At 41.5% G+C, this 11,877-nt stretch overlaps 1 protein-coding gene across 3 annotated transcripts in view; it reads right to left on the bottom strand.

Annotated features, from left to right (window-relative positions):
* Positions 1-5,879: 5,879 nt before the first annotated feature.
* tarbp1 (TAR (HIV-1) RNA binding protein 1) overlaps positions 5,880-11,877 on the bottom strand; it is a 179,748-nt gene continuing 173,750 nt past the window's right edge. For all 3 annotated transcript variants that reach the window (XM_068045439.1, XM_068045440.1, XM_068045441.1), the window contains one exon: positions 5,880-10,036. In XM_068045439.1, the coding sequence (XP_067901540.1) occupies positions 9,871-10,036 (166 nt within the window). In that variant the 3' untranslated portion in view covers positions 5,880-9,870. The remainder of the gene's footprint in view (positions 10,037-11,877) is intronic.

The raw sequence follows: 11,877 nt of genomic DNA, 5'->3' as shown, positions 1-11,877 counted from the left end.
CGCCCTGCTCTCTGCACATATTACAATAACATAAAATTTACAAAATGGAAACAGGCCATTCTGCCCACATGGTCTGTATCAGTGTTTATGCTCCGTACTAGCCTCTCCCACCCAACTTCATCTCACCCCATTAGCACAACCCTTCTATTCTTTTCTCCTACACGTACTTATCTAATTTCCCCTTTCATGCATCTCTACATTATATATACTACACACACAGCGGAATTGAGATGCTCCGTGAAAGGACCAGAAGAAACAACTCTCCTTGCCTGACATCGAACAATGGACGTAGGAGGAGGAAGATGCTGACAGGAACAACTGGGCGCTAAAAACAAAATCAGGAATGCTAGGTGCAGGTTTGAGTCCTTAAGACGCAATGATGTAGGAGAGAATCGTCGAAAATGGAAGGAAGCTGCTTCTGCCCGGGCTCCCCCAGGTCGAGAGTTCCTGTGCCTCAAACTGCCAAATGCTGAGAGCCTGCAGATGTAGAATTGGACTGTTTAGCTACCAGCAAGCGTGCCAGCAGCCATAGAGCTGAATCTTCCTTTGAACTTTGTCTGCAAAGAACTAGCCAGCATACACATTGCTCTGTAAAAGAGGGAAAATAAAGAAGCCTCTTCTAGTTGATGTTAGGGATAGTAAAACTATTAGCTGACTGATTGAGCCCATCAGGCACCAGTGCGTTCTTTACCAATTGTGGCTGCATGTCTCGCCTTTAAAAATAACTCTTTTGTTAATTAATGTCTCCAGTCTTCCGCCCTATCACAAACCATCCCTTTTATTCTGCCCCTCCACCCATCGACCGACTTAAATCCTATTACATTTCTAACTTTTCCCAGTTCTGATGAAGGGTTATCGACCTGAAATATTAACCGTTTCTCTCGCCACAGATGCTGCCAGACTTGCTGAGTATTTCCAGAATTTTCTGTTTTTTTATTTCTTTAAAAATAATTGTTAGCCAATTATGTGCTGATCAAGGCGTGACATGTCTATGCTAACATATGGAGCACTGTCCATTTTGGGTATGTAGCATCAGCATCAAACCGTCTCAGGTGAATTTTGGCCTGTCCCACCACTTTTCCTTAGCTTCTATACAGCACCTGCTATCTCCTAGCCCACTATTATATAAACCAATTTGTGATTTCTGTCTGCCGATACACTGTTTCAACTTCTGGTCATAAATTATAGTCTGTGCCTCCATAAATCTCTCCCATCTTCCACCCTATCAAAGACCTTCCCTTTTGTTCTTTTCCCCCCCCTCCCCCCTTTCACTTGCTTAAAACTTATTACGTTTCCAACTTTTCCCAGTTCTGATGAAAGGTCATCGACCTGAAACTTAATTCTGTTTTTCTCTCCACATATGCTGCCTGAACTGCTGAGCATTTCCAGCATTTTTCTGTTTTTATTTCAGACTTCCAGCTTCCCCAGTATTTTGCTTTTGTAAATTGGTGAGTATGTTGTTTTATAAGGGCAAGAGCATTATACTAATTGCCATATTTTGTGGCTTATTACATAAGATAGGGTCTTGGCTTCAGAGTCACCAGTTGCCTCCCATTAAGAGCACCTCATGTCCCCTATGATTTGGAGTGCAACTTTTTCTACCCACCTTCTGGGTAAACTGTTGCGCAATGCAGGAACTATAACAAGAGAACCCTGACTCCTGTATGTACTACTGAAATATAACTTATGCTGCCACATGAATTCTCTTCACTCTCCAAACAGTGGACTAGGCAAGCATCCATTCCAATTAAAGGCAGGCTTTGAACAAAACTGATTTTATTTACTTCAGTTAGATAAATAAACAGTATGCCGTTCAACATTGTGAGGTATCTATTTGCCTGCACTCCTGATGAGAGGGTTGACTATGAGGAGAGATAGAGTAGAATGGGCCAATACTCTGGAATTTAGGAGAGAAGATTCTAAGGAGACTTGATAGGGTAGATGCTAAGAGCCGTCTCCCCAGGGTGACAAATCTAGAACTAGGGCTCACAGTCATCCATTTCAGACTGAGGTGAGGAGAAATTTCTTCACGCAGAGAGTTGTGAATCTTTAGAATTCTCTACCCCGGAGGGTAATGGATGTTCCATCATTGAATATATTTAAGGCTGGGATAGACTGATTTTTGCTCTCTCAGAGAATCAAGGGCCATGGGGTGCAGGCGGAAGAGTGGAGTTGAGGCAGAAGTTCAGTCATGATCGTAATGAATGGTGGAGCAGGCTTGAGGGGCCGTATGGTCTACTCCATCTTAGGTCAGTTGAGGGCCTACAGCTTCCACCTCAATTTTGAGGAAGGTGGAAGGGCCCACCGCCACGGGCAGACGGTGCCAGCTAAAGTCCCACCTTTGGGGGCAATCCAGGGCCCCCTGACAGCAATCATTGCCCCTGCCACCGACCCGCCCTACCTGGCCCTGGCAACCCTGACCCCACTTAGCTGTCCCAGGGTGTTCTCTCTCCTTGGTGTTCCAGGGTCATCTGATTGGTCAGCAGCTCTGGAGGTGGGAGCTCATTCCTTAAAGGGGACAGCATCCTCGATGGCAGGCAGTTTATTGCCTGCCCGCCTTGGAATGGCTTTGGGGGTTCGACAGAGGGCTGGGGCAGGGTACCCCTCCCACCCCCCAACCACCTTCTGGGCTGCTGCCAGGACCCCTGTTGCCATAATAAAATGCAGCCCCATGTCACCTCTGGTTCTTTTGGCAATCACCTTAAACCTATGTACTCTAGTTACTGATCCTTTTGCCACTGGAAACGATTTCTCCTGGTTTAGTCCATCAAAATATAAAGGGCTTTTCTTCTCCTTTCATTAATCAATCTTAGTTTTCACAGCAATTGCTGAAAAAAAGCGAGATATCAAAGACCCGCTCTCTTGAAAATTAATAAATTAACAAAAACACCCTACAACAGTTTGAAAAGTACTTTAGAAGCTGTTGAAGTTGCATCATTTTGAGACTGTTTAGCCCTCTCAATTTTTTCCCCAGCACTTTGCAGCTGCAGCAGCAACCCCCTGATTTTGTTTAATTTTTTGGGAGTACCGCTGGAGTCCCCCTTTTTGTAAATTTCAGGAGAAAGATTCAAATTGGGGCCTATCTGCTTTAAATGCGATAGAGAAAATGAACCTCTTCTGTTGAACAAATGCAGGACCACGATCGCTTGTTTACCAGTGGCACTTAAATCTCTGCATGGAAAAGCCTGGTTATTTATCACATCCCTTTTCAAACATTGGAACAGTTTTATGAGGCTTCAGCATTAGCTTCATTGCTGCTAAATGGCTCAACCGGTTGCTTTTCCATAATCTGTTCCCGAGCACATTTCGTCCCCACTAGTATAAGATCTTAAATATTTTTTCGCTTGCCAAGGCAGATACCTTCAATTGCGATTCAGGACCGGAAGCAACACAAGGTCAGTAATTACATAGCCAATCCCGCTACTGCTGTACACTTATATTGGTTAATAAGATTGCTTTAGGCGAGGAAGAGAGATCAATTGAATTGCTTAAAAACAACAGTGGGGGATAACAGACTCTATTGGGGGCGGCACAGTGGCGCAGTGGTTAGCACTGCATCCTCACAGCTCCAGTGACCTGGGTTCGATTCTGGGTACTGCCTGTGCGGAGTTTGCAAGTTCTCCCTGTGACCACGTGGGTTTTCACCGGGTGCTCCGGTTTCCTCCCACAGCCAAAGACTTGCAGGTTGATAGGTAAATTGGCCATTATAAATTGCCCCTAGTATAGGTAGGTGGTAGGGGAATTGAGGGAAGGTGGGGATGTGAGAGGGTAATGGGATTAATGTAGGATTAGTATAAATGGGTGGTTGATTGTCGGCACAGACTCGATGGGCTGAAGGGCCTGTTTCAGTGCTGTATCTCTAAACAAAATAAAATTATAAATATACAGATTCAGTATACAAATGAAACCTTTTGAGAGATGTTGCAGCAAAAATATTTTATCAAACAATCCTTTGTACTGCAAAAATAGGACATACAGGTTTAAAAAGTCAGAAACACATCTTCACACATTCAGGATACTTCCTTTCTTGTGAAGTAGAGAAATAAATCTTTACAGAAAAGTTTAAGTACGGGACTGGAACATAAAACCGTACTGATAAAGACCCTTAAATCTAGGTTATCTGATGTATGATTGAACACACTTTTTTTATAACAACGTATTCCATTCCAGTTTTCCATCTCCAAAAATGTTCCAACTCCTGTTGGAGTGTAGTATCACAGGCAAGCTGGCAGTTTATTCAATCATGGAGGGCACTCCTGTCAAGTCTAACCCTGTTTTCATCAGATATCCACACAAATGCAACTATGTGTGCTTTCCCTGAGGGTTTGGTGGATAACAATCAGAATGAGACCATAACAGAAACCTAGCAACGTTTTATACCATCTAGATTCAGGCTGAATTCCAGAAGTAATAGCCCCAAATCTTAATAGAAATTCAGCTAGTCCTTTCTTTAAAATGGCCAATATTCCCTGTTCCGCCACCCGTTACTAACCTGCTCCTCAATTCGGTCATCCTTTTAGAAGAAAAAGTTTTAAAAGTTTTCTTTAGTTGCTTTTAAACTTCAAACGTGTCCAGTAATCCTTAAACCCTATGTCCAAAAGCACAACTTTCCTAGATCAACTTTTTCCATATCTGCAAAAAAATGGTCAATCTCCATCAAGATCTACTCATTCTTCTCTTCAGAATTTAAACAGCAGCATAGGTAATATTTTCTCCTAACTCAGTCCAGGGAATCAGCCTCATAATATACCTCCTACCCAATCTGAAGACACTCAGGCTCCAGGTGAGAGCAACACACTCAGAGCAAACTGACTGAATCTTGAATCTTCTAGTTTAGATAACTAGACCGTCTAAGGACTTTAATGCCCAACTAAACATTCAATGCCCAATTTTGCTTTAGCATTTTATGCTGCAGCATCTTACATGCTTCTTCAGGGCAGTCCCGAGGGAGTGCTACACTGTTAGATCCGCCATCTTTCTGATGAGACATTAAACTGAGACTCCACTTTTCCTCTTAGGTAGACATCAAAGATCCTAGAGCACGAGTGGAAGAGGAGCAAGGAAGCTCTCCCAGTGTCCTGGTCAAAACTTACCCCTCAAATTAACACCATTAAAAAGGAGATTATCTGGTAATTTATCGCATTGCTTTTTGTGGGACCTTGCTTTGCACAACTTGGCTGCTGCATTTGCCTATATGATGACAGTGATTACCTTTCAGAAGTGCTTTGCTTTGGGACATCCTGAGGATATGAAAGGTGCTAACAAGAGTACTTTCTTTTTTTATTAAATTTAATACTGGTGGATTTTCTGCCAAATGAGCCGAGGGTCATCAATGTTGGCAAATAGAATATTTTTGTTTTTGTTACATCAACTATTTTGAAGTCTGTTAAAGCACAGGAGAGATGTATTCTGTCCAGCATTGCACTTTAAAAGAAAGGACTGTTTTAAAGAGGAGGGCTGTGTTGCCAGTCTGAAATACTTTCCTCATAGAGGTTCTAATGGAAAATATCAATGAAATTGCCAATTTGAGCAGCTACAGATGGGGACAGCTGGCCAGAGACCTGCTGAGTCTTTCAACAAGAGCATTTTGTGACTGAAGTAATTAGCCCATCTTAAATTACAATTCAGGCAGTCCAATCTTCAGTGTAAAGGCGAGGTGTCTGGTGATCAAATCAGTATATATGCCAGTACAAAATGGCCACCGCTCTAGCAGGCAGCCTTAGAACTAAGCAATAAAAACACGAAATGATGGAAATACTCAGCAGGTCTGGCAGCATCTGTGGAGAGAGAAAGCAGAGTTAACGTTTCAGGTCAGTGACCTGGAGATCTGAAGAAGGGTCACTGACCTGAAACGTTAACTCTGCTTCTCTCTCTCCACAGCTGCTGCCAGACCTGCTGAGTATTTCCAGCATCTGCAGTATTTTGCTTTTATCTTAGAAATAAGCAAAACTGGCAAATTCGAACAGGAGAAATTAATTAATACATTAACATTAATGGGTGGGTGGCAGTACCACAAATACTGTGTGCCATGTAGATCCCCCCACTGCCTGAAGAGTGGTTCTTACTCCACACCTCTGTAGTCTTTCCACTTCCCACACCAGCTGCACCTGAATGAGACTGTTACATTGCAGGCAGTCTTGTGATGTAGGCCCACTGACAACCTGAGCTGACAGCAGCCAAACTCTTTACAGCCAAGGTCCATAAACATCACAAAAAGACTTGATTCATCTGGGCTAGGGATGGAGTTCAAAAATAGATGCCTTGTGTTGGTAACGAAGCATTTTGAAACATTAGCACCATAAATTTATTCTCATTATTTATTATATATCAAAGTTTGCATGTGTACAACTGTAGAAAATGTAAATATGTGGTTAGGTTTTAAATCAGTTAATGAAAAATATTTTAAAATTTCCCATTGCATTCTCAATAAATAGTTCTGTAAACACTGTGGAACATACTGGATCCTGCTTTAAAAGAAGGGTGCAGTCAAAATAATATAAAATGCAATTTTAAGTTGTATTTAGTTTATCATACACGGTATCAAATTTGTCCCTTTTCATTTCCAGTTTATTTATTCTGTCAATTGGGACGGACAGGATTGCTCTCGAGAGAGAGTCGGCATGGACTTGAGGCTGAATGGCCTCCTTCTGTGCCGTAATGACTTTACGGCCGGGATTTTCTGCTGGAGACATGGATGGCGATGTCTGGAAAAAGCGACGCCAAGAATCCTGCATCGCCTCTTCATCAGAGGCCGGCCGAATCTAGTGCCAATCAGGCACTTAAGCGGACAGTGGCAGGCCTCCCATAGGATCAAGGACACCGCTGCCAGAAGTCCCGCCAGCCAGAGACCGGCAGCTCTTCCACTGAGCAATGCAATTGCGGACCCATGAACAATGCTGGACCTAGGCCACAGGTAGGTCAGGGCAGGAGGGGTCTGGTGGGGTGGGGGTTGTAGCAGCATTACTAGCAAGAGCAGGGGCTGGCACTTAGTGGTGCCCCCCAACCCCGATGCCAGGTCTCTTGCTCAGGCACTTAAGTGCCTTTTAATGAGGGGAACCCCCTACACCACCACCCAAACTCCGGGAGCCTGGAAGCAGCCTGTGCGGTTTTTCATAGTGTGCTTCCTGTGCGGCGACAGAGCTACCTGCCGCACGGCGAATTGTGGTGGGATGAGGCCCTTAATTGGGGATTAATTGTCCAGTTAAGGGCCTCAATTGGCGGCGGGGCAGGAAGGCTGTTGACAGGCTTTCCCACCCTGGAATAAATTTTGGTGGAGGCGGCTGGTGGCAGGAACCCCCTCCGCTACCATCCCACACAATTTTATGCTCTCCCTGCCTCCAAACCTGCCACGGGGGAAAATCATAAAATTCCAGCCTATGACTCTAATTGCAATTGGATAAACCTCAACCAATTTGAAAAAATTAAAAGCAGGTATCAAAGAGACCAGTTTGGAATTCAGAAACTTTAAGTTTCAGTACACCGGTCTTAAATAGGGAATATCATTTTTTAAATATCACAACCAGCGCTCATTTTTCCCCTTCTGCTCAGAATGAGGGAAGTTAATGCTGGGAAATGGAACACTATTTGGCCTTTGGTCTCAAGTGTCAGCATCAAGCACACCTAGATCAGATGTGATCAAATCTCATTCAGGTGCATCTTAATTTTTATTTGCCTTAACACCAAGCTCTAATTGAGAGATATTTCCAATTCCTACCGCAGCCAATGCTATAGTGCTGTCAAGTCAGATTGCCAATTTAGCGACAGTTCAATACCGTAGGCTCACACCATTAGGAATTCAACTGAGACGGCCCCAAACTTATTTCACAGATCACCCTTACATCAAGTAGATTTACATCCCTTCAACCTGGGTTCGATTCAAACCTCAGTCTTAGAAGCTGAAAGTACTGAGTGTTAACCAAGTGTGCCACCTAACCCCATGAGGACTTTTTTTTTTAAAGAAATCAAATAATTATAAAGGATTATGGACAACATCTTTAGATTTGGTCTCACTTCAGCTCAGAGTGGGAGTGTGGTAGACATCATTGAGACAACTGGTTAGGAGCAGCTTCTAAGCCAGATGGTGTAATGGGGCTGAATTAACAACAATGAAACTGAACCACCCAGTGTATTTTAGTATAATAGGCCTCAATGAAATAGGAAAAAATGTGAGTGAAGGTAACTGAACATGTCCACACAGCTAACCTTTGAACCCTCTAACTTGTATTTTGGCTACACAACAGTGACTACAGGCTACATTTCAAAGTCACTCATTGAAAGAACAGTGCTAAGAGATATTTTCAGACTAAGCAATTTTTTTCTTTTACAAGTCTACATTTTGGATACCCCACATGCAGAAGTGGTGTCAGCCAAGGGAAGTCCCCATTAACCTGTAGAACAGCGATGCTCCTTTATTGATCACCCTTCATTGTTCTCTTTCTAGAGAAAAGAGCCTCAGCCTGTTCAATCTTTCCTAATAGGTATAACTCAGGGTTGTCCAACATATGGTCTGCGAGAGAGAGAGACACACACACACACACAGACAGACAGAGATCATGATCACTCCTGACAAATGGACATCGACCTGGGATATCTTGGATCACTACATCAAGTGAGTGAGCAGACACTGACTACATGTGCAAGCAAAAACAATACCAGGTATCTCACTAAATCAGTGTTCAACATAGTGACAAGAAAATAAGTTGATAAAATTAGTCTTCTCATTTAAAGCTTGTTCACAAAAATGCACATTTTTTTGTTTTAATAGTAAAATAAATTTCTAATGCCTTTATCTTCCCAAAATTTGCTCACTGGCCCCCGATGCAAGACAAAAATTTGTAACATGGCCCCTTATGCAAAAAGGTTGGACACCCCTGGTATAACCTTTCAGTTTTGATGCTATTAGAGTAAATCTTTTTGCACCTTCTCCGGCATCTCTGTACCCTTTTTATAATATGGCAAACAAAACCATTCACAATATTTGAAGTGTGGTCTAACCAAGGTCTTAAACACGCCTAGCATTAACTTTTCTGCTTTTCATTTCTATTCCTTTAGAAATGAATGTAAAAACATACTACAAAAGAGTGGTAATCAGAGAACCTCTATGGATAAATATGCATTGTTACATTAACAGTTACCTTCTTTGTCACAATCTTTTGCACTGGTTTGATTTATAAAAGCAGGATTCTGATGGTGAGGCTCACTAAAAAAAAAATAGGAGCAGCAATTGTTGAGTAAGTTTAGTTCACAACTTGATACTCAAAAACTCATGAGAGAGAAACAATTTCCTCTATTGTGAGAGTCCTGCATATAACTTTAAAATTACAGCTAGGCCCTTGTAGGTTGATGCCAGGAAGCACTTTTTTGCATAAAGGGTATTGGAAATCTGGAACTCTCTTCCTCCCCACCCCCACCCCCCACAAAAAACTGTTGAAGCTAGGTCAAATGAAAATGTCAAAACTGAGATTGATCAATTGATACAGACTTTTGTTTAGGAAAAGTATTGAGGGGGTAAATCGAGTCGAGGTACACAATAGCCATGATGCAACTGAATGGCGGAACAGCCTCTTCCTGTTCCTATCCAGGAGGAAATTATGTTAAAGAAGAAATATTCTTACTTAGACATAAAATATTAAAATGATACATGAAGTTCAACCATTTGGATTTGTACATCCAAAGCAGTCCATGGTTTAAATGAGGTCATTGTCTCCAGCCAATCTTCCAGTAGCACTTTATTTTCAGCAGATTATCTAGAGATTTGCAGACTTCCTCCGTAGATGCTTATTCTGAGCGGCACAGTTATTGATTTACAAGTGGCAAAACACATATTAACAAGAAGCAATCGCCTTAATTTTCACATTTGTGCAGTCCCTGTTATGGTCTCACACCTTGCTTCATCATCTGCTGTCGTAAGTACTCCCACATGAGCAAAGCTCCACTCACATGAACATTGAGTGATCTGATGATTCCACACTGTGGGATTTCCACACATACATCAAGGTGCTGGATCAAATTGGCTGGAATTCCCTCTCGTTCATTCCTAGAGAAATAAAATTGAACATGTAAATGCTGGAAGGAAAAAAATATGTAGACTTTTCACTATGTTAATATAAAAATGGAGGAGAAATGTCTTCAAGCAGCAGACAGGAAAATCCACGATTTAACCATCACGAGTTAAAATACAGATTCCACAGTTCAAAAGTGTGATTTTTATATTTAGAAAATCATAGAAATATTTACTGCCTGAAAAAATTCTCTACTCTTCAATTTTATTCCACGTAAACATCTAATTTGACTGTGTACAAGTTGCAATGTTATCTTACTTTGGCATCCACGCTGCAGATGTCATTAAGCAAACATCTTCAAAGGCATTCAATGCATATAGCTACCCACGTGGTTTAAATGGGATGCAGGCCTGAGAATAAAAGCTTTTCTCTCTGCTCTACAGACTTCAAGATTCATTTCTACTGAAATGAAGTACACAAGCACAGAAAACGTGCTGCTGTAGAAGTGGACTGTAAACATATATATAAAAACCAAAATTGCTACAAACTCTACAAATATTAGGATGCAGCCCTTAAAAATGTTAAGAAACATGACAATTTTAAAATGAGCAGTGTAGTTTAACCAACATTATTGAAGGGTGCATCACTAAAGTGAAATCATCCACCTTGAAGGCTCAATGTTTGAACGGAATAATCCTCAATTATGCCATAAGCAAGCAAGCCTAGGTCAGTAAGAGGCGTAATGATGCATCATAAAGGAGTAACCTAAGCACCTGACCCTTTCCAATACTGCATACAGTATTTTCTTTCCTGGGAATTTTCTGCCCTTTTATCAGGACATGCACAGGCCAATATTTATTCTTCAACCAACATCACTAACAGATTATTTGATCATTATCACTTTGCTGTTTGTAGGACCTTCCTGTGTGAAAATGGTTTGCCTTGTTTCCTACATTTTGAAGTGACTACACTTCAAATGGTACATTATTGGCTGTAAAACGCTTTGGGACACCCTGACATAGTGAAACGTGCTATAGGAACGCAAGTTTTTCTTCCTTCTTGCTAATAAAGCAATGTATAAACCTGTTTTGAATAACTCTCTCTATAACCAATTCTTACAAATTAGATAGAGGACTGATTTGATGATTGTGAGGTGTGAAAGATACCTGCATTTAAAGAATGAAAGCTGATAAGCAAACTCACCTTTGTTTTCATACTACATCCCGTGCACAACACTAGCATGCTGATTAAATATCAAGCTTAAGAAGGTGGGCCTTTGACATGAAATAAAGACAGTTGCTTTTAAAGCAAAAACGCAATTATTACTGTTCAGTAAAAGTATGGAGATTGCTCTGCGTGGCTCTCCACAGAAATCTTCTTGAGGGTTGGAGCATGGCCGCAAAATGACCTAAAATGATCCATATCATTCCTATGGATTTCCTCCTCATTAAATATAACTGTGCAAAATAGTCTCACCAGTCAATAGGTAAATTTCTGTTTGGAAACTCTGGGAGATACAAACAGAAGCATGGTTTTGCTGATTTGCCTACTTTTATGTCTACTGGCATAGCATCTATGTAGCAACACAAGTGAACTGCAGACTGGTGGCTAAAGGCAGCAGCTGGGAAAAGAAAACTCAAAGGTGGTCACTTTTATATATGGTATGAAAAGGGCAGTCATGTGAACAGCACTGTGGCAATCGTCCCCAGTGTTGGTGATAGGTGGTTGTGAAATGAACACAAAAAGGTTCCACTGCCAACAATATGGCAAATAAGGATATTTTTGTGCAAAAATATAATAAAAACCAGCATGTCAGGTAAATTGAGTATAATACAAAAAAATGCTAAAGAAGCATTTTGTCATGCAATTTGGAAAC

The sequence above is a fragment of the Heterodontus francisci genome, chromosome 13 (genome assembly GCF_036365525.1).
Source record: "Heterodontus francisci isolate sHetFra1 chromosome 13, sHetFra1.hap1, whole genome shotgun sequence".
Taxonomy (NCBI): domain Eukaryota; kingdom Metazoa; phylum Chordata; class Chondrichthyes; order Heterodontiformes; family Heterodontidae; genus Heterodontus; species Heterodontus francisci.
Note: the sequence above shows the minus strand (reverse complement) of the source record. Positions and strands in the feature narration are given on the sequence as shown.